Raw genomic sequence first — 27,347 nt, 5'->3', positions numbered from 1 at the left:
CCCCCCCCACCATGGTCCAGGCTGTGACCTCTCAGGACTGACCAGTGGGAAGGCAAACAGCAGAACGTGATTTGGAGGGGGCCGTGCATGGGCATTGTCCTTTGGGTCAGAGTTGACTCCCGGGGACCCCTTTGATTTTCAGCAAACTCAGTGTCCAGGTGACTCGTCCGGCCAGTCCATCCCCCCATCCTCCTCTCCGCAAGCTTCCCTGCGCCTATGCCAGGAATGGCCAGCAGAGGGTGCCAGGGGCAAGGGGATGGGACGGAGGGGAGGGGCTTGACCCAACACAGCTGTGAGCAGAGCGTGCTCCTCCTTCTCCCTGCTGGGGTCCAGAGGGTGAGGGGGAGTCTTCCAGGCCCCCACACCTGCGGCAGAACCCTCTCCCTTCACTCACAGCCACCCTCCTACAGGTCCCAGAGAGGACAGCACCTGGCTGAGGGTGCACAGCAGCTGGGCTGCCTCCTCCACACAGTGCCTGGCCATGCAGCACAGGGGGTGTGGGGGACCAAGCACAGACTCCAGGGTGCTAGGACAGGACAGGGGGGTGCAGGGGACCAAGCATAGCCTCCAGGGCGCAGGGGCGGGACAGGGCGGCACCTGCCCACAGCACAGGGACAGGTGGTGGCCCCTTCGTGGCTGCCGGGCCACATGCCCTGGCTCAGGACAAGGAGAGGAACCGGGACTTGAACTGGCGGTCAGATTCCAAACTCTCACCACCGCCAGACCAAGGCCTCCTGCCAGGACTGAGTGACGGGGCCCAGGCGCTCCGGGCCTCAGTGGTCTCACCTGCTGAAGGCATCCCATCCCCGATACTGAGTCAACAGTGCAGATGGTCCCTGAGAGGTGGGCCTGGCCATGGGTCGAGGTGGCGTGTCCCAGGGCGCCCCCTCGCCGTCCCAGCCCAGCCCCCACGCGGAAGCCTGAGTGACGTGGAAACTGGCGGTGGGTGGGAGAGAGAGGGTGTCCAAGCCAGGCTCATCGGAGGATGCCACTTGGTTCCCATGGCAACTACTGCAGCGAGCAGCGTTTCAGGATAGACCCAGGTTAGGCCTCAGCTGCCAAAACACCCACTCATTTCAGGGCTGGTTACCTTGGTGACCCAGGTGGTGAGGATGTGGTAGGGGGAGAAGGGGCGGGGGCACATCAGGAGAGGCTGTGGAGGGGGAACACTGACCCACCCTGCCTCCTCAAGCCAAGCCCTGAACCTGTTCACATGCTGAGCCCTGACTTTGGACCCAAGCTGAACGCTGATGCAGGTCACAAGCTGACCCTGGTCGCGTACTGAGTCTTGATCTTAGTCAACACACCGATTCCTGACCCTGGTCACATACTGAGCCTTGATCCTCAACACAGACTAACCTCTGATCCTGAGCAGAGGATTCCCGATCCCGTCATATACGGAGCCCTGATCGCAGCCACAGACTGATCCCCCGTCTCGGTCACACTCTTGCTACTAATGAACACTAAGAAAATGGTAGCTGCTATTTTTATTCTGGTTTTGTTTTTGATGCGTGCCCCCCTCACATAGCTGACACTCAGTAACTGTCCCGTGAATGCATCAATGCCAGAGAGGCAATTAGCCGGGATGGAGCCCATGGGGTCTGCAGGGCAGGGCGCAGAGGTGTTCAAGCCACCCTTTGCTGGGTGGCCGCAGTGTGTCTGAGCTGGGTGGGCTGTGAGGGGCAGCACAGGAGCAGTGAGCCGGTGGGGGGGCGGGCTGCCCCTCCAAGCCCGGAAAGAAGCCGCCTTTCTTCCCCCACTCAATGCCGGCTCTGTCTGGAAGCCTCATTTCCATCTCATTAAGGAGATGAATAGAGCCAGTTAACGGCCCCAGGCAGCCTGGCCACCCAGGGGAGAGGGTGCTTGATAAGGGGCCTCCTGGTGTCCTTCCCACCCTGGCACCCCAGACTGAAGGCTGTGAGCTCCCCAGATCCCGCACCCCACGTTGGCTGGGATGGGGGCGAAGGCGGTGTCCCTCCCTCCAGCTGGGCCTCCCCAGCTTCCGGGCTCTCCCCTAGAGGGGAGCTGTGCACTTCCACCCGCCGCCAGCAGAGGTCTCCCGAGTCCAGCAGGTCGGGCAGCACTGGGCTGGAGGGTCAGTTCTGCCATTCCCGCCCTGCTCTGCCAGGGCAACCCAGGCACCCACAGCATGCTCCAGGGACGACCCCAGCCCAGCCCAGGCTCCAAGTTAGGGTCTGTCCTGGGGCACCCAGACTCCTCCTCTGACACCTGGGCCAGGCCCCCCTGCAGGGATGTGGAAGGGAGGGCCCTGGAGGGCAGCTGGGGCTCCCTGTGACCCACTTAGCCAACCTGCTGCCAGTAGCCCTACGGGAGGGGCCCAAGGGCCGCCCCCCTTCCTCCAGCCACAGAGGCGGGCACCAGTGGATCTCAGCATGGGGCTGAGAAGCCGAGCCCACCACCTGGCAGGCCACTTCCCAGGTGAGCCGAGAAGAGCAAGGAGCCTCCCCTAAACCTGTCAAGGCGCCATCTCCTTAACGCTCAGTGCGCGGGCCCTGCAAGCTGGTACTGTCCCGGCTTCAGCTCTCCGGAGGGACTGAGGCTCCCGGAGCCGGCCGAGTCCTGTTGCTTCCTTTTCTCAGTCAGGCAGGTGCTCCCTGGTCTGAGAACGGTGCCCTGTTTACAAGCCTGAAGGGTCAGGGCATGTCCCGGCTGCCCGGGCCGGACCCCGGCTGTGTGCTGCAGCTCCATATCCATTCTCCCATCTTTCTGGGAAGCGGAACCCGACACAGGCCCTGACTCTCAGCCTCTCCTGCAGCCGGGCAGGCATGGGATGGCCCTGGCAGAGCAGAGGAGGTGCCAGGCTGAGGGCATAGCGGGCCCGGCACATCATTCCTGTGGGGCCCATCCTGCCATCCCCATCTGAAATGGGTGTTGTCTATGATGGGGACTGAGGCCTTCTTGTTTTCTAGATTTTTCTAAATTGGCCCTTGTGCAAAAAGAGTGGCTCCCTGTCCAAGCCAAAACACCCTGACAGTGGCGGCCTTGGCACCTCCCCAAGCCCCTCAGTGCTCCCCGTCACCCTGAGACTACCTGGGGTCCCAACCTCCACTCCAGTCCGGATTCCCCTGCAAATGCCAGCCCAGCTGTTGCCTCTCCCTCTTCCATGCTCACCCCAGAGAGGTCTCCAGATGCCTCTTCCCAAAACAACCAGGGCTCCCGGGGTTCCCGGGGTTGGGGCTGAGCCTGACTCTGTCTCCAAGAGCCTCGGGAGTGAGTGTGGGGTCACTGCACAGGTGGGCCTGTGCTGGGCCTGACTCACCCAGGAGGCAGGGCAGGGACAGGGAGGTCACCCGGCTCCGTGGCCGGTCACAGCCCCTTGGCCAGCAGCACAGCCTCCCACACCTAACACCCCTGCGGGACCCAGGAGCCCAACAGAATGTGTGGGTTCACACTCCACAATCAGCTCCGGCCCAGCCTCCCATACCCACTCCCTGAGGGCACATGGAGGACACACACAGGGACACACACACACACAGGGACACACACACCAAGACACACAGACACACACACCACACACAGGGACACACATACAGGCACACGGACACACACAGGGACACAGGGACACAGACTACACAGGGACACACACACAGGCACACACAGACACACACAGGTACACACACACCAAGACACACAGGCACACACACCACACAGGGACACACACCACACACAGGGACACACACACAGGCACACGGACGCACACAGGGACACAGGGACACACACAGAGGGACACGGACACACACAGGGACACATGCAGGGACACACACAGGGACACACACAAGGACAAAGGGACACATGGACACACACATAGTGACACCCACACAGGGACACATAGGGACACACAAGGACACACACAGAAGGACACAGAGGGACACAGGGACACACACAGGGACACACACAGAGGGACACAGGAACACACAGGGACACACATGCAGGGACACACAAGGACACAGGGACATGGACACACAGGGACACACACAGGGACACACAGGGACACGCAGTGATACACATGGACACACAGATACACACAGGGACGCACACAGGGACACAGGTACACACAGTGACACACAGGGACACAGGAATACACACAGGGACATGCAGGGACACACAGGGACACACGCAGGGACACGCAAGGACACACACAGGGACACACACACTTGCTCCCAACCCCCAGGACGCTGCTTTTTCATTATCTTCCATGTCGTTTCTGCAATAAAATTCTTTAATTAAAACATGAATATTTAAAACAACCCTTGAGAGAAGCGGCCCCATCTCACCCAAGGCAGAAAAATGCCGAGGGAGGCAGTGGTGAGGCAGAGATGAGGGCCGGAGAGAGCCGCGGAGAGCAGGGCCTGGCAGCCTGAGGGGCGCTGGGACGTGCGGCGGCGTGGGGCGGAGGGGAACAGTTGCTTGGCCTGAGGAGTGTTTGCAGAGTCTGACGCGTGATGTGGCCATGTGGCATTTGGACAGGCCGCGTGGGGGGGCAGGGCTGAAAATGGGCCACGGGCTGGCCTGGTCCGCCTGCTTGCTCCCGCACTTGGTCATCACTGCCTGCTAGGGACAGGGATGGATGGACAAGCCGGTCCCAGTGTCCCTGGGCCCACAGTGAGGGCACGAGGCTCCCTGGGCACATGGCTCAGTGGGCAGGATCTGGGGGTCGGGCCTGCCTCTGCTCAGCTGTGTCTTCTGAATGGTCACCTGCCTCTCTGGACCTCATGCTACTCCATCCTTCACATGCACACGCATGCACACACACTCACATACACTCACACATTCACACATGTGCAACACACACATGCACTCACATTCACACACATGCACGTGCACACACACACATTCACACACACACGCACTCACACATTCTCACACATGCATACACATTCACACACATAAATGTGCATGCACACATGGGCAGTCATTCACAGATGCACATACGTTCACATGCACGTGCACACTCACATGCATACACTTGCACACATTCACATGTGCATGCACACATGCACTCATTCAAGTGTGAGCATATACATTCACACATGCACACACATTCACATATACATGTGCACACATACCTGCACTTATATTCACCCACGTGCACGCACACACATGCCCATGCACACGCACATTCACTCATGCACACGTGCACACACATTCACACACATGCACACGTACACTAACATTCACACACCTGCACACTCATGCACACATTCACTCCTGCAGTCACACATGCACACACGTGCACACTCATTCACACACATGTGCACTCACATGCACACATTCACACACATGCACTCATGTAGTCACACATCCACTCACATTCACACATGTGCACTCACATGCACACGTGCATTCCACACATGCACACACTCATTCACACACACACGCATGCACATGTGCACACACATTTACACATTCACACACGCACTTGTATTCACACATGCACACACATGCAGATGTGCACACATTCATACACGCACACATGCACTCACATTCACACATTCACATGCACACACGCACACACATTCACACATGCACACATTCACACACATGCACTCATGCAGTCACACATCCATTCACACATGTGCACTCAACATGTACATGTGCATTCCACACATGCACACACACTCATTCATACATGCACACACATGCACACGTGCACACACATTCACACGTGCACACATTCACACACGCACTTGTATTCACACATGCACACACATGCAGATGTGCACACATACACATACACATTCACATGCACACGTACACACATTCACACACATGCACACATTCACACATGCACGCACACACACATGCGCTCATTCACATGCACACATGCATGCACACACGTGCTCACATTCACACACATGCATGCGCACACACATGCACCCACATTCACACACATTCATGCATGCATGTGTGCACACACACACAGCTCTGAGCAGAGCTTGCTGCAGAAGCCCCAGTGGTGCCACCCGGTGGTAACGTTAAATGACTCTGCCGTCAGCCTGCCACTTACAAGCTGTGACCCTGGCCGCTGCCTTGGCACACCTGTGCCTGGCTTCCTCCAGCAAGCATTGACGGAGTGCCTGCTGTGCCCCGGTACTGTTCTACATGCTGGGGGCATGTCAGGGAACCAGCAATGCCTGCTTTGTGCTGCTGACGTCCTGGCAGGAACAATCAGAAATGGACACAACAAATAAGGGGAATTCTGCAGTGTTGAGAGGTGAACACGCGTGCAGACACAGAGGCAGGATAAAGGGTCAGGGCGCGGGGCCGGAGCTGCTGCCATTTTAAACAGGATGGTCGGGGCAGCCTGCACTGAAAGGTCACATCTGTGTGAGGTTTGGACGGCGGGAACCCCTGGGCCTCTGGGGAAGACTGTTCCTGGCAGGGGGATCAGCCGTGCGGAGGCCTGAGGCAGAGGCGGCCTCCACGGGAGCTATCTCAAGGGCTGCTGAAATGCGGGTGCTGCCATCACACAGTAAACACTCAATAAACGGCTACTTCTAGCTTGCTTTTGCTCCCCGGTCCTGGAAGCATCAGGGCCCTCTGGGCACAGGGCGTGGGCACTAGAGTCTGAACTGTCTCTGGGCCTGGGTGACCACGTTCCACCCCATCCTGTGCAAGATGACAAGCTCCCTGCTTCACGTTGCCGGCAGCCGAGTCGAGGTGCCCTCCAGCCGTCCTCTCACAAGGCCAGCGGCCCCTGCCCCACAGCCTTTACCTGTGTTCCGTCAGAGTCGCTGCACGGAGCCCAGCCTCGATACGCATGTTACATGCATAATTACTGCACATCTGTGCACACACACGTACCAGGCACCCACACTTACATGGGGGCACACATACCACACATACACATGAGCACATATGCAACGCACGTATGCCATGCATACAAACACATACACATGCCATGCTCACACACACATGCATGAACACACGCACATACAACATACTTGCCTGAACGCACGTGTGAACACACATCTTCCCACTTCCTTCCAAACATGCCCTTTCTCAGAATCGCCGGCACCCCCGAGCTGCTGGAACATCCCTGCCTCCCTCTCTGCTCCCGGAGCCCTCTAGAGTCCCCCGCCTAAGAATACATTAGGATATCGATATTTCATCATCAACAGCGCTTCTACTTAGAAACACTTCACCCCAGTTCTCATTGCTCAGGGCAATCTAGGAAAGAAGGTACTTTTACTCCTCCTGTTTTAAAGATGAGGGGCCTGAGGGGATGAGAGAGCTGATAGAATTGGCCCAGGGACACAGGCGAGCCGGGTCAGGCTGGGATTTGAACCCAGGCCCCGGGGCTCTGCATATGTGGCTCACAAGCTATTTTCAAGCATCCGTTGCCCCATGCTGGCCCTGTGCTGGTGCTCCAGGTATCAGAGCTGCCCATTCATATGGCACTGCCAGCTGGCTGCCTCACAGGCAGCTCACGCCCAGATCTCCAGCTCTTCTCCCCTGCAGCCCCCAGCCCCACTTCCCCAACTCAGCCAACATTCTCATTCCCGGTGGGACACCTGGGAGGGGTTCCCTGCCCAAGTCCACATCGTTCCATCAGTAAGTTGATCATCAGTGGCACCCCAGGCCCTCCTCTTCCCTCCCGCTGCTGCAGCATCCTGACCAGGCCAGCGGCCTGACCAGGCCAGCGGCAGCCCCTTCCGGAATCCTGCACCGGCCGCCAGCCTGTCCCAGGCTTCCCTTGGAGCTGACATCTGTTCCGCACTCACACCTCAATCATCTGGCCCTTCTGCCTAAAGCCCTACTGAGGCCCTTGGGTTCAAGATAACATGAGATCTCCCACGGGAGGTCCGACCACCTTACACCACAGGGTGCCCGCGCTCAGTAGGTGCCCAGTGAGGAGTGAAGCGTGGCGCTCCCTCCCACACCTGCGTCACACGGTGCCCCAGCCTCTCCACGCATCACATGTGTCTGTCCCGCCAGCTCTTTCCAGCAGGCTCCACGCTGCTCCCAGCACTATTGGGAATGGCAGGGCTGCTGCCCCGGATGCTGCTAACGAGCAGCTCTTCGGTGTTGGAAGTGATCTTGGGCTGGGCCTGATTCCCACCCTATCCAATCGGAGGGAAACACCCTGCAAGGCAGTTGGTATTCTGCCGACGAAGGAACCACGGCTCAGGGGGTGAAGTGATCAGGAGTGGCAGCACGAGACGCGCCGCTGGGTGTGGCAGTGGCCGCTGGGCAGGTCCTCCTGCAGCCTCCCACCTCCAGACTGCCAGCTGCCCCATCTCTGCTCCCTGAAACGGCCCTCCAGACTTTGCTTGGTTCTCTCCCAGTCCCCCTCAGACGCTCGTCCCTGCCAAACCATGGAAGCCATCCTTGCCAAGGCCAGTGACCTCCACCCTGCCTGGTGGGAGGCTGGTCCTCAGCCCCCCCCCCAACTCAGCTGCTGGTGGCACCTGATGCAGCTGATGTGCCCACCTGTCCTGACACAGGACAACCACTTGGGTTCCCGGGCTCCCCACTGCCCAGGGGTGCTGCCTGCCTCCTCCTCAGGCCACTGGAGGAGTGGGCTGAGCCTCACCCCGTCCCTCCTGTTCCCTGGCCTCTCTAGCCCCACTCCCGGCCTCACAGAGGCTTCTCATCTGGGGCCCCTGGCCCCGGGTCGTGGGTAGAACCAGACAGCAGTGTAACTGGCTTCCTTCATAGCTCTGCGTGGCCTATTTTATGCCTTTAAACGCAAAATTCTGAGGAGTCCACAGGTCTCACTGACCCCAGAGTTCAAGGTCCTTGGACACCCCCGAGGGTCCCACTGCCCCAGGACGGCCCTCAGGCCTCCAGTAGCAGCCTGGCCTCGACCCCAAACACCTGATGTGTGCTGTCAGGCTCTGCCTGGCGCTGCAAACTCAAACCTCCCATCCCCCAATCCTCCCAGATGCTCTGACCAAAATCCTGGGCCTCCTCCTTTTTCTCACACGTCACCCGTCAGCAAGGGGTCTCCATGTCCCAGGTGTGTAAGGGACCCAAATTCTGCACTGAGGCCCACTGCACCCCACAAGGTTCGACCCTGAGGACCCTGTTCCCAGGGAGGCTTCCTGTCTCATCAGCAGGAAAAGCCAGTGTCCCAGAGGCCGGCAGCCCTGCAGGACCGGCCTCTGCCGCTCGGTGCTCGCCGGGCACAAAGCCACTGCCCTCTTCCTAGCATGAGGTTCCCCACATCTCCCAGAGCTTTGAACAAGGTCCCTGATCCCAGCGGCGTCCCTGACCTCCACGTACAATGGCCGCCGCGGTGAGGGCTGGCCTGCCTGGCTCTTGTACAAGGCTCTCCTCCTGCCCGCTGCGTGGCTGCCCGTGTCTTCTTGCTGGAGCCTTCCTCCCTCCTTTAGGCAGCTCCCTGAGAGCAGGGCTCTCCCAGGTTTTCCCTGCCATCTAAAGAGCCCATCTGCCCACCTGTCCACACAGCCCCAGAAACTCCTGCAGGCCCCAGCCCTCAGCCCTGGCCCCTGCAGCCTCTGGCCCATTAAAGTCATGCCAGAGAGAAAGGGCGGGCGCTCTCCCAGCCAGGAGAATGACCCTTTCCCATCCTGGAGGAAGTCAGGCCTCACTGTCCATTCCATCCTTCAAAACTCAGCAATCACCCACTGTGCGCGGGCAGGTCCTGCACGCCTGCAGGGGTCCTCACACTGTGCACAGGTGGATGGAGCAGCTGCCTCGGAGGGTGCCAGGTGCACACTCCCCAGACGACAGTGCTGGCCGGGGCAGCCCTGCCAGAGAAGACCCTCACCCACCTCCGCCATCCGCCCATCCCCTCTCCCCGCTCCGCAGGGCTCCCCACCAGTCACTCACCTGCGGTGCCGTGCCCATCCCGGTCCTGGGTCAGGCTGGTCAGACAGTTTTCAGGGCCACCGGCCACCGCATCTCGCAAGCAGACATCCCCGTTGGGGGCCAGGGGACCCGCGGCAGGGCCGCCCGCCTCGCCGCCCAGGCAGGCGCAGGGGGTCTGCATGATGCCGCAGGGGTGCGAGCTGCGGCTTCCGGCCAGACACGCATCCAGCCAGCGGCACAGCATCTGGCAGGCGGCCCGGCTGGGGCTGCGGTTCCCCACCACCAGGTACTCCACGGAGAAGTCGTCGCCGGGGCCCGCCGGCGCGGGCCGGGGCCCGAGGTCGTCGTCCTGGGGCGGCTGCTGGCGCCGCATCTGCAGGAACTGCTTGCTGGCCTGCAGGAAGGCCAGGGGCGCCGAGGAGTCGCAGAGCCTCAGCACGTCGTCGAAGCTCTCCACGCCCAGGTAGGTGCGCGTGGACTCGAGGAAGGAGTCGAACTGGTAGGTGCGGACGCGGCCGGGGCCCGCGCAGGGCACGGGCGCCTTGGCCACCTTCATGTAGAGCGTGTAGCGCCGCGGGTCCGGGTTGCGCAGCGTCCAGGAGCAGCGCGAGGCGTTGGCCGGGAACACCGCGGCCGCGGAGAAGTAGCCGAAGAACTTTCCCTGCACCAGCGTGGCGCACGGCTCGGGCACCGGCCCCGCGTCGGCTCCAGCGGCCGCCCGCGCACGGCGCCCCAGCAGCAGCAGCAGCAGCGGGGCGAGGATCCACACGGGGCCGGGGGCGGCGGCCTGGCCCCTCATCCTAGCTCGCGGGGCCGCCGGGGTTCCGCGGGCTGGGCAGGCAGGCGCGGGCCAGGCCTTGACATGCCAGGGTCCGGCGGTGGGCAGGGCCGGCCCGGCGGGGGCAGGGGTGTGAGGCAAGGGTGGGATGGGAGAGGGCCCCGCTTCCGGTGACAGAGAGGGCAGCAACGGCGTCTAAAGTTCAGGGCCCTGGTGCCTGCCTGTGGCCAACAGCAGCAGCTGGAAGAGAAAGAGCAGACGGTCAGAGTGAGCCCCTGGGGACACACAGGCTCTGCGCATGGGGGTGCGCTCTCTCAGAGGAGGCGGCTCAGCCTGCTCCCAGTGAGGGCAGGAGGACTTTGGGCGGCACACACAGGCCCTGGCACCATCCCAGGCACCTGCTCTGTCCACCTGTCTGTCTGCCACGCACCGGCATGATCACCTGCAGGGCAGCGGCCTAGCTAGGGGAACTAGCGTCTCCACTTCCACCCAACCCAGGCCTGAGCAGGGAGGGGCGGGCACTCCACCTGAGCCTCTTGGGGGTGCCCTTTGGCCAGACAGCCTGGCATAGCTCCCCATGGGCCCTGGCTGCTCACCGCGCTCTTCGGGGCAGCCCCTCTGAGAGAGCAGAGGGTGCAGCTCTCTCAGGCTCTCTCTCCTGCTGACCTTGGTCCCTCCTCTCTAACCTTTCTCCTTCCTGGGAAAATTCTGCAAACCCTGTGGTGGGGAAGCGGCCCTGGAGAGCCCAGGAAAAACCGCCATTCCCCAGCCTCCTGTCTGGCCCCCAGCCTCTTCTAAAGGCTTGCGGTGCAGGAAGGAAGTGCAGAGCCTCAACAGCAGCTGGACCTTTGGGGTGAGGTGGGGTTCAGATTTGGTGACCCCCAGGACTGCCCTCTGCAGCCTCCGGCGGCATGTGCCCAGCTGGCACTCCTGGCAGGAAGCTCCCTTCCGGCCCTCCCATGTGCCCCTCGTGCCCTAAAGCTCCAGGCAGAGGGTCTGGGGAGGGACAGAGGAGGGACGGAGCCACCAGGAGCCACCTCACCTCCGCCCTACCTCTGCAAGGCGTTACTTCCCATCATGAATGATGGAAAAATAGGTTCAGAGAGAATCAGTGATTTACCCCCATCAGTGAGTGGGTGGGAGAACCCATACACGAACCCCAGGCTGACCCCAAATTTGTGCCACCAGGAGACACCTCCCAGCTCCAGGGGAGGGCTCAGTTTGAGTGACTGTCCACTCACACCTGCACAGGTGAGCGGAGGCGCAGGGAAGGCCCCCGATCGGGAGCTGCCTTGGGCCCAGCGGGCACCCACCTCGCTGTGGACCTTGGCAAGCTCCTTCTACCCACAGACCTCTGTCTCCCCGCCACCCCCAAGGCCTCTGGCTGGGCTGCCCATCTCACCCAGCAGCCGAGCCAGTGAGGGAGGGAGAGGAGCGGCAGGCAGTCCCCTCCCCCAGACCACCCGGCCTCCCGGTGTGGGTGCCTCCGCTCTGCTGACCGCGCAAATGCCGGTCGCCCGCCCACGGGACCCGCCGCTTCCTGCTGTCCGGGCCCAGCTGGCTGGCGACACAAGGTCTGTCACTGCTCTGCAGTCCCCTCCTGGCGTCCTTCCTGCACAGCCTTGTAGGCAGAGCAGGGAGCTGGGCCCAGGCAGCCTCGAGGCCTGGCCCCGGCCTGGGCAGAGGCTCTGAGCCCCGAGGAACCGGGAGGCTGAGGCTGGACTCAGGTTGTGCCCCGGACTGTAGCGTGGGCCCGGACAAGTCTTGTACCACAGAGCCTCAGTTTCTCCATCTGTAAAGTGGGGTGGGTGCTCCACTGCTCTCAACAAGACGTTAAGAGCTGGGTAGGGAATCGTAGCTGGGGGGTGCAGAAAGTGCTCCCCAAAGGAAACTGGCTGGGGCTTCTGGATCTGGGGATGGACATGGCCCAGCCCAGCTCTCTGTGGTCTCCTTCCTGACAAGCATTCCGGGCTACCAGGAGGGAAGTATTTTTAAAAAGGGCAAACCTACAATGCCATCTTCCCATCCTGGCACCTCTGCAGCAGACCTGGGAAGACGCCGCCATGCCCCCTGCCTCCTGGAAGCCCTCCTCCAATCCCGCCCCTAGACATGCTTGGCTGGGTGGGCTTGGACAAGGCATGGAAGAGCCAGGCTGTCCTGGGTGCCCCCACCATCTCATGGAGCGGGAGCAGCGTGGGCAGGTCCCACAGCCAGGCCTCCCCGGCCTCACCTGACACTGCAGTCTCAGGGTGAGCCCAGTCCTGGGTGAGTATCGGCATAGTCTGGCAGAGCCTGGCAGAGTGCCAGGCCCATCTGGTGCTGACCCCATATGGCCTTGACCCCTCCACAGGCCAGCCAGCTTCACTGCTCCATATGCCCCTCGAAGTGCCAAGGAGGCCCCAGGCAATCCTGTTAGCCCTGACCCTGAGGTTGGTGTCACCCCCAAATTTACCGCCTTTCCCCGGAGGAACCCTCGCAGCTCAAGATGCCAGAGCCTGCCTCTCCCCTCCTCATCTCAGGCCCTGGCAGCTCCAGCCCACAGCCTTCCCAGGGCAGGGCAGGTTCTGGGGGCCTGTGGTGCCAGGAGTGGGCGTAGGAGCCTGGGTGCATAAGCACCGGCCACCGGGCACAGGGTCTTTAGGGCCTCGGTCATCCCATCTGGAAGCGGGCACAGCCTGGCACCTGGAAGGGAAGCACAGCCTCATAGACCCAGCTGGCCATGACAGGGCTGGTGTCCACAGTGCTGTGTGGGTGGTGCAGGCGGGAGGGGAGTCCCAGGACAGGCTCCGGCTCGTGAGAAAACCCAGAGCAGCCCATCCCACGCTCACAGGGAGACAGGATGTGTGCCAGGCGCGCTGCTGCTGAGGCACCCTGTTACAGATCCATTTTACAGATGGGCACGCTGAGGTCCACAGAGGGGCCATGCCTCGCTGGAGGCTCACAGCTGGTACCAGGCGCCGAGCCTGGATTCCAGCCCAGGCCTGTGGGTTGCCACCCATGCTCTGCACAGCATGCCCTGGCACAGCCCCAGAGCAGGTGGACCAGGCCCTATCCCTGCCACTGTCCCCAGACCCTTGAGAGCTGAGCCGAGTGGGGGCCTTCTGGCGTCCCCCAGGGCCCTGGCATCACTGGTCACCCTCACTGTCGCCAGCTCACCCCATGCCTTGAGTCCTCTTAGGGGTGTCAGGTCCAACTGTAGGCAAGAGGTAGCAGTAGGGGTCAGAAGCAGGCTGGTGTCCCCATCAGAACGGCCACTTAGAAGGCCCACTCTGGCAGTGCTGGGGGCACCCTGGGGGTGAGGGTGAGGGAGGGGCATGAGGGCTGGAGTGGCCATGGGGAAGGAGGGTGGGCAGGAGGTGGAAGGGGAAGGCCCCAGTGCCGGCCGGGCATGGAGGCTATGCAGGCCCATTTCCGGCCTGGATAGTGAGGAGTGGGAGGTGCCTGCAGGGAGGAAGGGGTAAGGGCCGGGGGCAGGACAATGCCCAGTGCCCTGGCAGGGACCTGGGGCCTCGGCAGACTGTCTCGGGGCTAGAAGATGGCCCGGAAGTGCCCGTCCCTGGGATTCTTAAGCCTTGAAGCCCTGGGGTTCCACAGGAGGGACCGCAGTGCCATCAGCAAGTCAGGTGGTGCGGGGCAGGGGGCTCAGGTCACTTCCTGGCTCCCCAGTGCCCCCAGAACATCTCTACTGAGCCACCCTGGCCCAGGCCTTGGGAGAGGCTTTGTACGCCGGAAGGCCGGCCCAGCTGACATGAATTTGAGACCCACAGAGCTGGCCTGACCCTGCCTTTTCTGGCTGGGCCACTGAGCAACGCAGGGGAGGACCCAGGCTGTTGTCTTGGCTGATGGCCTGAGCCAGCCAGTGAGCACAGGCCCCCCACCTGCCACACTCACCCTGCCCCCAGCAGACTCACCCATCCCTCAGCCAGCTGAGGTCTCCTGAACCCCACCTGCCCACCACCCTTCAACGGGGCTACTCGGGAGCTTTCTCACATCAAGGTAGGCCCAGGCAGGCAGAGAGCTGGCCAAGGCTGGGGGGCAACCAGGGACCCCCTCCTGAGGCTCCTGTCCTCCCAGGCCAAGCCCAGGTCACAGGGCTGCGGTGTTGGCCGACAGTCTAGCTGAGACACGGTGGGATGTGCAGGGGAGGCTCCTGATCCTGCCTGGCCACCAGGGTGGCATCCTGGAGGGGGCAGCCCCTGAATGTCCCCTTGAGGATGAGTGAGTCCCTCTGCCCGCCGGGGGCAGGGGTGGGCCGGTGTGGTGTCTGGGCCAGGAGGAGAGTCAGTTCGGACAAAGGGTCACAGGAGACTCCAGTGGGCACGTGGGGACAGCTGGTGGCCCCTGCTGAGACAGGAGGGGAGAAGCAGATGTGCATGTGCATGTGTGTACACATGTGTGTCCATGTGTGCCCAAGTGCATGTGTGTGTGCATATGTGAGCATGGACACACACTCACATGGGGCACATTTATAAAAGGCCACATGGCAGTGGGAGAGCCTGAGCTCAGAGCTGTGCTTGCTGGGCTGTGAGGGCAGGCAGAGGGGACCTGGGAGAGGGGGGCATGCCCCAGAGGGTGCGTCTATCGGAAACCACAGTCACAGCCTCAGACAGAGGTCCAGGCCCCAGGCTAACAACGGCTCCGCCCTGGGGCAGCTGCTGTGGCGTCTGCACAGCGCACCTGTGACCTCGGCTCCCCTGGGCCGGTTCACCCTCCTTCCCTCAGCCACACCAGCTCCCAGGTCCCCTCGGTGGGTAGGATGCCCGGGGGCCCCAGGGGTGGACTAGACAAGCTCCTAGCCCCTCAAAATCTATGCTCTGTGCTTCTCGGGCAGGTGCCTTGATTTCCCAGCAGCCTTTGCAGCCTCATCCTCCACAGGCCTGCTCCACGCGGCGGTCGGGGACCCTGAAGGCTGAGGCCTGATGACCCGAGCCCACCCCACGCCAGGTCTCCACTGTGAGGACAGAAACCTCCCGGCCTCCAGGCCACAGCTGACAGGGTGGGAGGGGCTCTGGGGCTGTGCCCCAGGGCGGGCGCTGGTCACTCCTGTCTTTAAGTGTTCACAATTCAATGGCAAAACTGTCATCAACTCTCTCGCAGAGAAGTGGACAACTGTCCTGCCCCAAACCACAGGTCACTTCTCCGTTCACTGGTCTCCACGTCCCGGCCCGGGTGCCGTGGCTCCCACTACCCACTGCCCCCTGTTTCGCAAGAACACTGACCAGTTAGTGGCAAAGCCCTCACAGGTTCCTGCCTTTCCCGTCACCTTCTCCAGGGTCAAGCTGCCCTTGTCACCAGGAAGTTCTGGCAGACGGGGAACCCACAGAGGCAGGGCAGCAGAAGCCAGCCACAGTGGGCTGGGGACAGTGAGGGACAGAGGGCACCGACGTTCACCACGCACTGACCGCAGGCCAGCAACGGGCCTGAGATGATACACGACCCCCTCCTTCAATCTCAGCCTTCTGCATGTGGCCGAGGCAGTGACCCCCATCAAAGACACCCTCAGGTGAGAGGCACGGTGCCCGCCTCCTGCCGCCATCCCTCGCCCGTGCAGACTGCACACACACAGCCCACCCTGCCGCCAGGCCTGCGTTCCCATCACATCCTGCACCTCGGTTTCCCCACCATCCAACCCGGGGTGGCGGAGGCTGTCCAAAGCCCTTCTCTCAGGGGCACTGGGGCTTCTCCACGAGGCTCGGCACCCCACACCCGCTCCGGGGCCAGTCTACACTGGACAGACCCGACCCCGGGCTCAGGCCTCCAGCGTCCCTCCCCGCCCACCCCAGGCCACCAATGGCATCCCCAGACACCAGCCACAAAAGGCACTCTGTTGTCTTGCCGGCCCTCTGAACAGTGCCCGCCTGTGTGCCCTGAGAAAAGGCTGCATGGGGGAGGGGCGGGGTGGGCGCCCTCGGCACCGACTGCCCGGGGGCTGGGAGGCAGACGACTGGCCTTCTCCGCTCGGTGCCCACGGCCCCCACTCAGGCGGCCTGGTCACCGGAAGCAGAGGCAGCACCATCCCCCGCCTGTGAGGTCCTGGCAGGGCCCCTGACCTGGGCCAGGACAACTTATCTGCATGTTCCAGGGGTTCAGAGCCACGAGAATGGGGCCAGAGCGTCAGGAACTAGCGAAGCCAAGGAGGGGGTGCCTGCCCCCCAAGAGGGTGACCCCTGGCTGCCACCTGCCCTGCCCCAGCTTGTGCCAACCACATCCCCACGGGCCAACCTGCAGGGTAGCTAGGCCTGCCCTCGGGGAGATCAGGTCATACGCTGCCCACAGTGGATGCGGGCCCGGAATTTCCTCCTAAGGGTGGGCAGGGCTGCCAGCAGGGTCGGATCCCCTGGGGTTAGACCCCCAAGGGCGTGGGAGCCCACCATGATCACAGGGCCTGCCAGGCCCAGCCCCACCCACCTGCCTGGGCACAGGGGGGCCCAAAGAATCTGGCCAGAGCCGCTGGCGGAGAGAGAAAGGCTCTTCTTACAGAGATCACTGCTGGGGCTGAGGCAGAGGGGCCCTGTCCTGTGCCAAGCTCTGCTCAGGCTGGCCCCACGCTGTGCCCTGGCACAAACCTTCATTCGACACCCCTGCCACTGGCAGAGGGCAGGGTGATCACAGCCTGCAGCTGCCCAGACCTGGATACAGGTCCGGAGGCACCCACCGACCGCCAGTGACTCCAGGGAAGGCAGGAGCTGTTAGTCCCAGCGCACTGTCCCAGAATACCCTGAGCCGGTGCTGGTGGCCAGCTTTCCTGCAGCCCTTGGGCTCCAGGCCCCACTGCACCTGCCCTGGTCTAGGGCTCGGCACCCCAAGCCACCTGCAGGCCCTAAAGACACTCCCTGTCCTAAAGCTCCTGGGCCTCCGTCCCTGCCCTGCTGCACTGAGCCAGAGTGAGGAGGGCTGCTTCGCACAGGAGGGGCCCCCGAGGGCAAGGCTTCCTGGCCAAGCGGTCTCCAGGTGCCCTCTGGGGACAGGCACGCACATGCATGGGCAGCAGCGGGAGCCCCCAGCAGCAGCATGGGGACCCCTGAGGGGAGGCTGCACCCCAGGAGCAGGCCCCAACCCAGACCTCCACCTCACCATGGTGGGCAGGGAGTTGTGTGGCAGTGGGGAGGAACAGCTGCAGCCAGGGCCAGCTTCTAAGAGGAGCGAGACCGAGGGAGAGAGCAGTGTGTCCCGCAGGGTAGCAACCGCAGGTGAGCAACCGCAGCTGGAGGACGGGCTGGAGGACACTGCACATGTGTATGCGTGTGTGCCTGTGGTGAGTGTGAGTGGAAGGTGTGCGGGTGTGTGAGTGGTGTGTGTGTGAGTGAACAGTGTGTGTTCCCTCTGTGTGCACATGTGGCGTGTGTGCTGGCAGGCATGTGTGTGAGGAAGTGTGTGCACGTGCAGGGTGTGTGCATGTTCCTTTTGTGAGCGACAAGTGTGTGTATGCACGCACTGTTCCAGGGCTGCGAGCACATGCATGCGTGCAGGCGTGTGTGAGCAACTGTGTGCAGAGTGAGCTGCTGGCATGCGGGTCTGCACACATCTGGCAGCTTTGCGAGAGGTGAGGCGGGTCTGTGTGTGCATCTGGGTGCGCCGTGGTGGACAGGAAGGCTTCCTGGAGGAGCTGCCCGTGAGGTCTATGCGGGGCACAGGGACAGGCCCTCTGGGGTGGGGGAACAGGGATGGGGCGCAGACTGCAGGGGCCCTTCTTCCTCCCTGAATCCTGTTCCTTTTCTGGGGCTCTGAAATCCCATTTAAATGCATTCCTCTGGGGCAGCCGTCACCCCATGCTGGAAATGGGGCCTCGCCGAGACTTGCCTGGATGGCCGTACCGCTCCCTGGCGCTTCACAGGCGCCACCCTGGATGCTCGGGCACTCTCCAGGACAGGCAGGTAGGCCCCCACCCTCCTGTCACGGAGATGCCAGCGCAGCCTCAGAGGGGTGCTGGCTCCGCCTTGGCCAGCCAGCAGGCAGGGGTGCAATTCCAACCGTGAGCCGCCAGGGCCCGGGAGGATGGGCCAGGATTCATGGTGTCGGCAGTGGGGTATGGGCTTTGCAAGGCTCCCTCTCCGCCTGGCACCCAGGCCAGTGCCCGGCCAGTGCTATGTTCTCAGCCTCCTGGCCACTCCTCTGCGTTTCTCACTTCAAGGACCTCTCAACCCCGAATCTCAGTCAAGAATCGGCACCCCAAAAGCTGGCCCAGGAATGAGTGAGGAGTGGGGGACAGGCACTAGGACACAGGGACTGCCTCATCTCAAGGTCCACTTGTCTGAGCTCCCAGTAATCCCTGGGTCCTCCTGACCTCAGCTGCACTGGGCCGGGACAGCTCAGTGGACTGGCGGGCTGCGGGGACTGGCCTGCTGCATGCTTCTCTCCAGGAATGCAAGTGGCTGGGGGCCTGACAGGAAGCTGCAGACAGGACGTCCCCTGTGCCCCTTTGGACCAAGCCCGAGAGGGACGCCTGAGGCGGAGCAGAACTCCAGGAGCAGGAGGACCACCGTGGGGGCCAGTGAAGGACTCAGGAGCCTAAGGTGGGGGCCGAGGTGACAGTGATCGTGCTGAGGGAGGTGGCTGTGAGGGGTGCCGAGGTGCTGCTGAGGAGGGTGGGGTGACAGGGGAGGGTGTATGGAGGGGGGGTCAGACATGAGCGATGGGCAGTGCAGTGCTGGTGGCAGGGTGCAGCTGGGGGGCCTGGGAGGCAATGGTGGTGGGGGTGACGGGGTGCGGTGAGATGGTAGGGGGCAGTCGGGGTGCTGCTGTCAAAGTGAGGGAGCTGCGGCTGGCCATGAGCAGACTAGGCGCAGGAGGGCTGGGTATGTGCATGTTTGTGAAAGCCCTGCAAGGAAGAGGGAGGAGGGGCAGAGGTCCCCACGGGTCCATCCAGGCAGGGCAGCCCTGGACAACAGAGCCAGTACCAGGGTGCAGGAGGCGAGGGGCCAGGGCTCTGTGGAGGAAGGAGGCTAGTCCTTTGGCACTGATCCTAATTTTTGTTGCTTCTGCAATTAAGAGATATGAGTTAATAAGGAAAAAGAAGAGAGAGGGAGAGTGGGGCAGGAGTGGAGATGTCCAGAGCCCCCCCTCAGCGGCGTGTGCTCTGTCTGCAGAGCACGGGAGATCCTCGCCTTAAACCCGCGGAGCACAGATGAGGAAGGAGGCTGGGGCCTGATGAAGGTCACAGAGCGGAATGCAGAGCCAGCACCCCCTGGGTCCTCCTGCCAGTCCCTGTCTGCGGGGGGCCTCCTGCCCATCCCTGGACATGAACATCCGGGCTGTGTCCCCCGGATCATGCAGCCTGTAGGTCTCAGCCGCCCCTCCTTCCCCTCTGCACATGTGGACAGGTGCCGCGTGCACCATGGTGTGCTTGTGCTGACCCGCGTCCTCGTGAGCCCTCAGCTGGGCACAGGTTTCAGGTGGTGGTACTCCAGCGTTCCATGTTTCTTGCCTTTGTGGGGACACGCGTGTCAGCTCTGGGTGTCTGCCTGTGCCTCACAGTGGGGTGTGTGCTGGTCTTGGGTGGTGTCGGGGCTGGCTGCCACCCGCTGTGATGGATGTGGTGTGCGTCTTGTGCAATGCAGCGGTGGGCATGGCAGCGGCACTCAGCAGGCTGTACACTCAGCCTCCTGAAGGCCTGTGACCTGTGGCCCACAAGGGCACCTCATCTGTTTGGCATCCCCAAACAGATCTGTTTGGCCCCTGTCCTGCCTCCACCCTCCTCTCACACCTGCACAATGCCCTGACCCAGGGCCTTTGCACAGCCGGCACTTCCTTCTGCCTAGACCTCTGACCCCTTCATCACCCACCCACCTGCCGTTCCCTGGGGCGCCTCCTGGGTGAGCCCCCTTCCTGGGCATCTGCAGGCTGCCTTCTTGCACTCCCCAGGGCCTCCCTGGCAGAGCTTGTCGGGGGTTCTTTCCTGCATGTTCCCGCCTTAACACTTGGGAGGGGATTGCCCGGGACCACGCCCTCTCCCTTGCCCACTGTCCTGCTCCCAGTGCGAGGGTGTGCACGTGGGCTGTCTAGTGAGCGCCACTTCCTGTGTGCACTTGGGCTGTCACGGGGGGATCCCGGGCCTGTGCGTGTTTACCCAGAAGTCACAGCTCTGCCGATGGCGCAGCTGCAGCCAGGGAGGCCAGAGGCTTCCAGAGGACAAAGGGAGGGCGTGGGCTGGCGGGCCCGGAGGGGTCACAATACCCGCCAGGTTCGGGGTCTTTGCTGGGAGTCGGGTGTGGGAGCTTTCCTCCCAGGGGTCCATCCCTGGCACACAGCGCGGACCCGGGGGCAGCCCCGAGCCAGAGCCGACGGTAATACGGAGTTTGAGGGAATCCTGCCACCCGGGGCCACGCACACACATGTGCGATCTGCATGCCTGCACACACGTGCCCCAGCCTCCGGGACGGGCGCGCACGTGCATGCGCGGCGCACAGGGAACATGCGCGCACACGCGCGCTCGCGCCAGCGCACCGCGCGCGGGGACGGGCCGGGCCAGCGAGGGGGGCTCAGGACGAGACTCGAGGCGCGTCACGGGACCCGGCGGCGGGAGCGGGCGGCGCGCGGGCAGGCGGGCGGGGGCGGCCGGGGCGGCCCAAGATGGGGCCGGAGCCGCGGGCCGGGCGCGGAGGAGACGGAAGGGGCGGGCAGGGCCGCGCGGGCGCGGTGCGGGCGCCCTCTCCCGGTAGCCAGCGGCAGCGCGCCGGCCCTCCGCCCTCCGCCACTGCGGCCCCGCGCCGGCCTCCTGGGCCTGGAGCCCCGCGGCGCCCCGGGAGGACGGGCTCCGGGCCCCACGACCCACTCCCGGACGCGGAGCCGGGCCGGCCAGGGGCGGAGGGTGCGGCAGGAGGCTGCCCGGACCCCGGGCGCTCGCTCGGCCCTGCCCGTGTCCTTCCCGCCGGGCCCCGCGGCTGTGTCCGCAGGCGCGGAAGGTTCGGGACCCGGGCCGCCCGGACGCCGCAGATCCAGCACGCTGCGGACCCGGCACGCCGGATCTCGGGACGAGAGCGGAGGGTCGGGGCTGGAAGGGATCCGAGAGTAGAGCCCGCGCCCCCATTTCACGGACGCGGCCGCCGAGGTCCGAGAGGGGCCGGAGCCTGTGGGCAAGGGAAAGGCCTTGCAGGGCGCCACAACTTGGCTGCGCCCCCTCCTTAGCCCAGGATCCGGAGAAGCGTGCCTGGCGCCGAGGCGACGGATCGCCCCCTCTCCGCCCCCGCGCGGGACCCCAGCAGGATCGAGCGCCCTTCCCTGGGATAGGAGGCGGCAAACTCCCGGCTGGATCCCCCAGCGCAGCGCTCGCCCGCGGAGCCGCGCGCCTCTCTGGCGCATCCCTGGCCTTCGGGGCCGGACCCCAGCCGCCCGGGCTCCCGGGCCAGCCTTCTGCCCCCAGATCCAGGCGCAACAAGTCTGAAAGCAGCGCCGCGGAGCTGCTAGCGAGCCGAGAGGGAGGGCGTGGGGCGCCGGGCGCTCCGGGATCCCCGAACACTCGCAACGTCCGCCTCCGGGGACCGGGCGCAGGCGGCGGGCGCGCGGGACTGACTCGGCGGGCTGCCCACACCCCCTTCCAAGGCCCCGACCGTGCGCGGACGGGGGCGCGCCTAGGAACCCCCGTCCCCTGCTTCGCCTGCTTGACCTTGCTGGGTACTCAAAGCCGGACCCGGCGGCACCCCGGCGTGCGGGCGCGGAGTTTCGCTGCCGCCCACGGGAGTCAGCGGCTCGACCTCCCTCGTTGCCTCCTCGGCAGCCAGGGTCGCAGAGAAATGGAAGGCATGAGGGCTCTAGGAGACGCGATAGCCGCCTCCCCGGACCCCGCACACCGTACACCACCTCCCTCCCAGAACCGGGACCCAGCTCGCGGTTCCCCCGCCTCCGCCCGCGCGGCCTCTGCTGTTCACCGCCGCGGCTCTCGCTCCGAGGGGGCGTGTGTTTGTGTCTGGGGAGGGGGGAGAGCGCTGTGGGTCTCCTTGGGTTCCCACGGTGGAGCTGGAGAGCCGACCTCCCAGCCCCTCGAAACACAAAGGCCAAGCGGTCCCCTGGGGCGGGAATGCAGGCCCCCTCCCCACCCACACGCCTTCCTGCCTTTCAACTATTCCGGAGTAGCGGCCGGTAATCTGCGCCCCAGACCCGGAGGAAGAATGGGGAGGTCGCGGCGGGTAAAAACGGGTGCTGAATGAGGGCTGGTTTAGGGCTCTTCTAGCCCCAGCCTGGGTGCCTGCGCTCCAAGAAACTTAGAAGCCCAAAATAAAAGTGGAAAGGGGTAAGGTGCCCAGCGGCCTGGGGCTGGGGTGCCAGGCTAGGCGCTCTCTCCAGGCTGCCGGGGAGTGGCCAAGCCGGAGCCGCCGCGGCCAGGAGGAGGGACCCGGGCTCGGAGCCGCAGCCTCCGACAAGCCCTCCCGGCCGCATCACTTCGCTGCGATTCTCAGCTCCGCCGCCCCCTCCCGAAGCCGGAGACGCTCTCTACCCTGCCCAGGGGGCCGCGGGGACCTGGGGAGAGGGCTCCTGGCCGGGTCCAGAGCTCCCCGGCCTCCCCAGGAGGGGGCGGGGGCCGTGCTGGTTCCTCGAGGCAGCTGTGCGCGGCTCCTAGCTAGCGCGGCTACGGCGGAGAGCGGGCGGCCTCTGCTCACCGGGGACGCGGACCCGGGAGTGCTCGGCGCCCGGGAGTGATCGGCGCTGGGAGCGGAGAGGGCAAAGGGCCGGCCCAAAGTTCAGAGCGGCTTATCCGCGCGGCCTGTCCGACCCAGTGGAAAGGTAGACACGGAGGGAAGAGCGAGGGCGTTCGCGTGGGGGTGGGGGGCGCAAAAATAGCCCTCCGCCCGAAGTGGGGGAGAGAGAACCTCCGGGAGTCTCCACCAACAGTGTCAGGTCTCCCGGCGAGGGCTTCTCCCGCGAGGGCTTCCAGAAGGAGTCTGGGGGTTTCTCCTGCCTGCCAGGGGCTCTGTGCGTGGGGGGAGGACGTCTGGGGCCCCTACAATGTCTGTAGGGGGCTCTGGACGTGATTAGTAAGAGAGGGACACGCTCGGGGGGCTCTCCCGAGCTTGCTGGGTCTATGTGTGGCTGTTGGGGGCCACGGGGGCTCCCTTAGACCCCCGCCAGCGTCTGTGTATGCGGGGGTACGGCGGGAACGCCCTCCCCAGCCTGCCCTATGCATGTGATGAGAAGGGGTGCCAGGCCGTGTTGTGTGGATGGGGAGGAGGCGAGCAGCGCCGAGGAGCCTCTCCTGCGTCCAGGGTCGCCCCCTCCTCAGCCTGCCCAATGCGGGCGCGCGGGGACCTGCCACATCCCATCCCCGCGGCTGGAGGAGGCAGGGGCTGAGCGGGTCGGGGGTGGGGGTCTAAACTCCCGAGCTCTGAGCGCAGAACCTCGGAGCTGCGAAGCCCCAGACGGCGAAGTTAGGAAGTCGGGGCGCCCGCCCCTCCCCCGGCCCCCTTCCACCCTCGCTGCGCCCCCACCCGCCGCGCCCCCAGCCCCCGCCGGAGCCTTCCTTACCTTCCCCAGCAGCAGCGGCCCCGCCGGCGAGGACTCGATCCGGCGAGTTGCAAATCCCCGCGAGCGCCTCGCGTAGCCCGCGGCCGAGCCGGGCGCCCGACCGGAGGGGGGGCTCCTCCAGCCGCCGCCGCCCCCGGCCGGCTTCGGGCCTCGCCGGGACGCCCCCTGGAGCGCACCCGCCGGCGCACACAGGCCGCCTCCCCTTCCTTCCCGCTGCAGGAGCCCCCCGGGCGCCCGGAGGGTCCGGATGTCGACGCTGCGGACGACGCTGGGCGCGCGGGCCCTGGCCGGGCCAGGACGCGGCGCGGCCGCCTGTGCTCCGGGCTCACCGGCTCCGCGCTCGCTCCGCCGGGGCCGCCGCCAACGCCGCGCCCGCCGCCGCCGCTCCCTCTCCGGCCGCCGCCGCCGCCGCTCCGCTCCTCTCGCCTGCCCGGCTCTTCTCGCCTTTTTTCCCCTTCCTGAGGGGGGGGCGAGCCGAGCGAGCCGGGGGCGGGGCGGCGCGGGGAGGAGGAGGAGGAGGCCGAGGACGAGGAGAAGGAGGAGGAGAGAGGCGAGAGCTGCTTCCCCCCACCCGGCTGCCGGCGCTCCCCAATCTCTCGCTCTCTGAAACTGGATCCCGAATCGGGAGCCAGAGACTGCATTACGGATTACATCAGGCTTTATAGAGCTTCCAGATCACACATTAGAGGGGGAGCGCGAGCGGGGGGCGGGGGCGCGGGGGGAGGGGAGCGAGATAAGGGGGGGGCGGATAAATGCACACACGCGCGCACACCTAGGAGAGCCCGGCGCCTGCCCCGTGCAGCAGACAAGCCAAGAGTTGGGTCCCTGCTCTCGGCCTCCTTCAGGAGCAGGGGAGTGGCCCCACTGGCTGGCTGGATGACGGAGGGTGGACGGCAGGACGGACACAGATGAATGGAGGGAAGGAAGTTAGGGGCTGTGCCTAGGCAATGCAGGTGCGTGGGTGGATGGACGGTGGACGGATGAGGTAGGTGGGTGTAGATGGAAGTGGGGTGTACGGATGGATGGACGGATGACTGGGGAGACTGGCTGAGGACGGGTGGGTGGAAGGTTGGAGGGAAGAGCCCCGTGAGGATGGACAGGATAGGTGGGTAAGTGGATGGGCGGCACCTTGTGGAGGGCTGCTTGGCTAGGGGCTGTGCAGGCGCAAGGACCATGCATGGGTGGAGGTGAGAGCGGACGGGTGGGGGATGGGCAGGAGAGAGTGTGGAGGCATACACTCCTGACCCCATCCAAGAAGGTCAGAGAGTGGGCGCCGGGCAGGGCCATTGCACTGCTCAGGGGGACTTGTCCAGTTCTTCCTCATGGGGACCCTGTGCTGAGACGCTGAGGGAGTGGCTGGGGAAAGAGCCAAGGATGTATTTGAAGGTGAGGTCTAACCCACCACTGACCCTGGGTGGCTGTCCCCAGGCACTTCCTCCCAGCGTCACCATCCATTCTCCTTTGACGTGGAGAACCTCCAGCCTCATATCAGGTTTTGTTCTTCAGCGGCTGAGGGCGATGGCCCCTTCAGCTGCCTTGAATCATCCACCGCCCCTCTTCTGCTTCTAGGACCTCTGGCCAGGTACCCAGAGGGAGCCTTCCCAGAAGGAAGCCAGGACGTTGGAGGGATGACCGCGGGGCCCTTCTCCACCGACGATTCTGCCTCAGCCCCTTGCTCCCAGCTCACAACTCGTGGTCCAGCCTGAGTGCAAGCCCCCAGCGTGGATGTCACGCACTCTGCACAGGGAACCATCTCAGCAGGTCACGCTGCCGATGCTGCCCAGGCCCACCGTCTGGCCAGGCTGCTTCTCTCAGCCCATCAGACAGTCTCCACTGGGTACCACTGCCCCTACTGAATGTCAGCACCCACCCCACCCTGGCCACCCATGGCCCTCAGCAGCAGTCACCACCATCACAACACAGGTCACCAGGGGAGGAGGGAACTCAAGCCCCCTGAACCCTTGGGCATGGTACACAGCTCGCCGGACACAGTGTCCATATCAGCCCCCTCCACAAGGCCAATCTGTGGCCAAGGCTCCTAGAGGTGTCCAGAGGGATTTCCCAGAAGGAGCCCAAAGACCCAGGCCACAGGGCAGTCGGAAGGGTAGGGTGGTCCGCTTCCTGGTCCAACTTCTTGGGCAGCATCACACCTCCGTCTTCCTGGGGAAAAGGCCTTCTTCTCCAAGGCTTTGACAGTATTGTTGGCAAAAGGGTAGGGTGCCCGGGCTGCTTCTGAGGATCTCCTGCCAGGCAGCACCCCCTCCTCCTCCGGGTCTTGGTGCCACTGCTCTGCCTCCTCTCCTTGCTGCACCAGCAGTCATGGCCACCAGGGGGCGGCTGATGTCAGGCCAGGAGGCCGGCAGCTCTGAGTCAGGACTCAGCCTCCCTCCTTGGAGCCCGGAGGGTGGCAGCGACCCCAGTGCCTTCACTGGGGAATCCAGCCCAGGTTCTCAGGGCAATGCTGGGGCCCTCTCCGACACAGCCGCATCCTTCGAGGGCGAGGCGGGCTGTCCTCTAGGCCCAGCTTCTCTGCAGGGCCGTTCCTCTCGCTGCATGGGGCTTTCTCTGCTTCCCTCCCTGATTCACCCCTTTTAAAAAGTCATCCTCTCAGTCCAGCCTGAAGCAGCTCCGCTCACCCTGCGGCAGCCCTGTCACCCTGTGTCTGAATGGCTTTGAAGGTGCCTTCCAGCCCAGACACTCTGAGGTTCTAGAACTCTAAACTGGCCACTGACTTTCGGGAGCCTTGCCTCAGTGTACACCCTGAGCTTGTTCCCCTCACCCACTCACCCGACCCTCCCAGGGCACCATCTCACGCCCAGATCAGCTTCCTTTTGGGGGCCCGTCCACAGCCTGAAGAACTCAGGGTGGGCCCAGCACCAGGAGGCTGGAATTGACAGTCCCTGCTGGGGACCACACCCAGCTGGACACCAGGCCCTAGAACCTCTTCATGCAGCCCAGAGGGACTGTGACCCATGGCACGTGTTCTCCAGGCCACAAACTGATCCCTCAGATGCTCAGCTGTGACCCTGACCCCAACATTGGGCTCATTGACCACTGACCTTGATCAGCTGAACCCTGATCCTGGTCACACACTGAGCCCTATTTCTGTCACACACTGACCTTGGTCACACACTGAGCCCTGATCCTGTCACACACTGACCTTGGTCACACACCGAGCCCCGATCCTGGTCACACACTGACCTTGGTCACACACCGAGCCCTGATCCTGTCACACACTGACCTTGGTCACACACCGAGCCCCGATCCTGGTCACACACTGACCTTGGTCACACACCGAGCCCCGATCCTGTCACAC

General features: G+C 63.9%; 1 protein-coding gene across 1 annotated transcript in view; it reads right to left on the bottom strand.

Moving 5' to 3' along the window:
- ADGRB1 (adhesion G protein-coupled receptor B1) overlaps window positions 1–24,384 on the bottom strand; it is a 31,599-nt gene extending 7,215 nt beyond the window's left edge. The window contains exons 1-2 of the mRNA XM_032254603.1: window positions 24,032–24,384; window positions 9,820–10,816 (exon numbers count right to left, since the gene is read on the bottom strand). Coding sequence (XP_032110494.1) covers window positions 9,820–10,597 — 778 coding nt within the window. The 5' untranslated portion in view covers window positions 10,598–10,816; window positions 24,032–24,384. The remainder of the gene's footprint in view (window positions 1–9,819; window positions 10,817–24,031) is intronic.
- Window positions 24,385–27,347: the final 2,963 nt, after the last annotated feature.

Source organism: Sapajus apella, unplaced genomic scaffold (genome assembly GCF_009761245.1).
Source record: "Sapajus apella isolate SASKATOON/1434 unplaced genomic scaffold, GSC_monkey_1.0 scaffold3, whole genome shotgun sequence".
Lineage (NCBI taxonomy): Eukaryota > Metazoa > Chordata > Mammalia > Primates > Cebidae > Sapajus > Sapajus apella.
The sequence above is the reverse complement of the archived record's forward strand: the minus strand, read 5'-3'. Positions and strand labels throughout refer to the sequence as shown.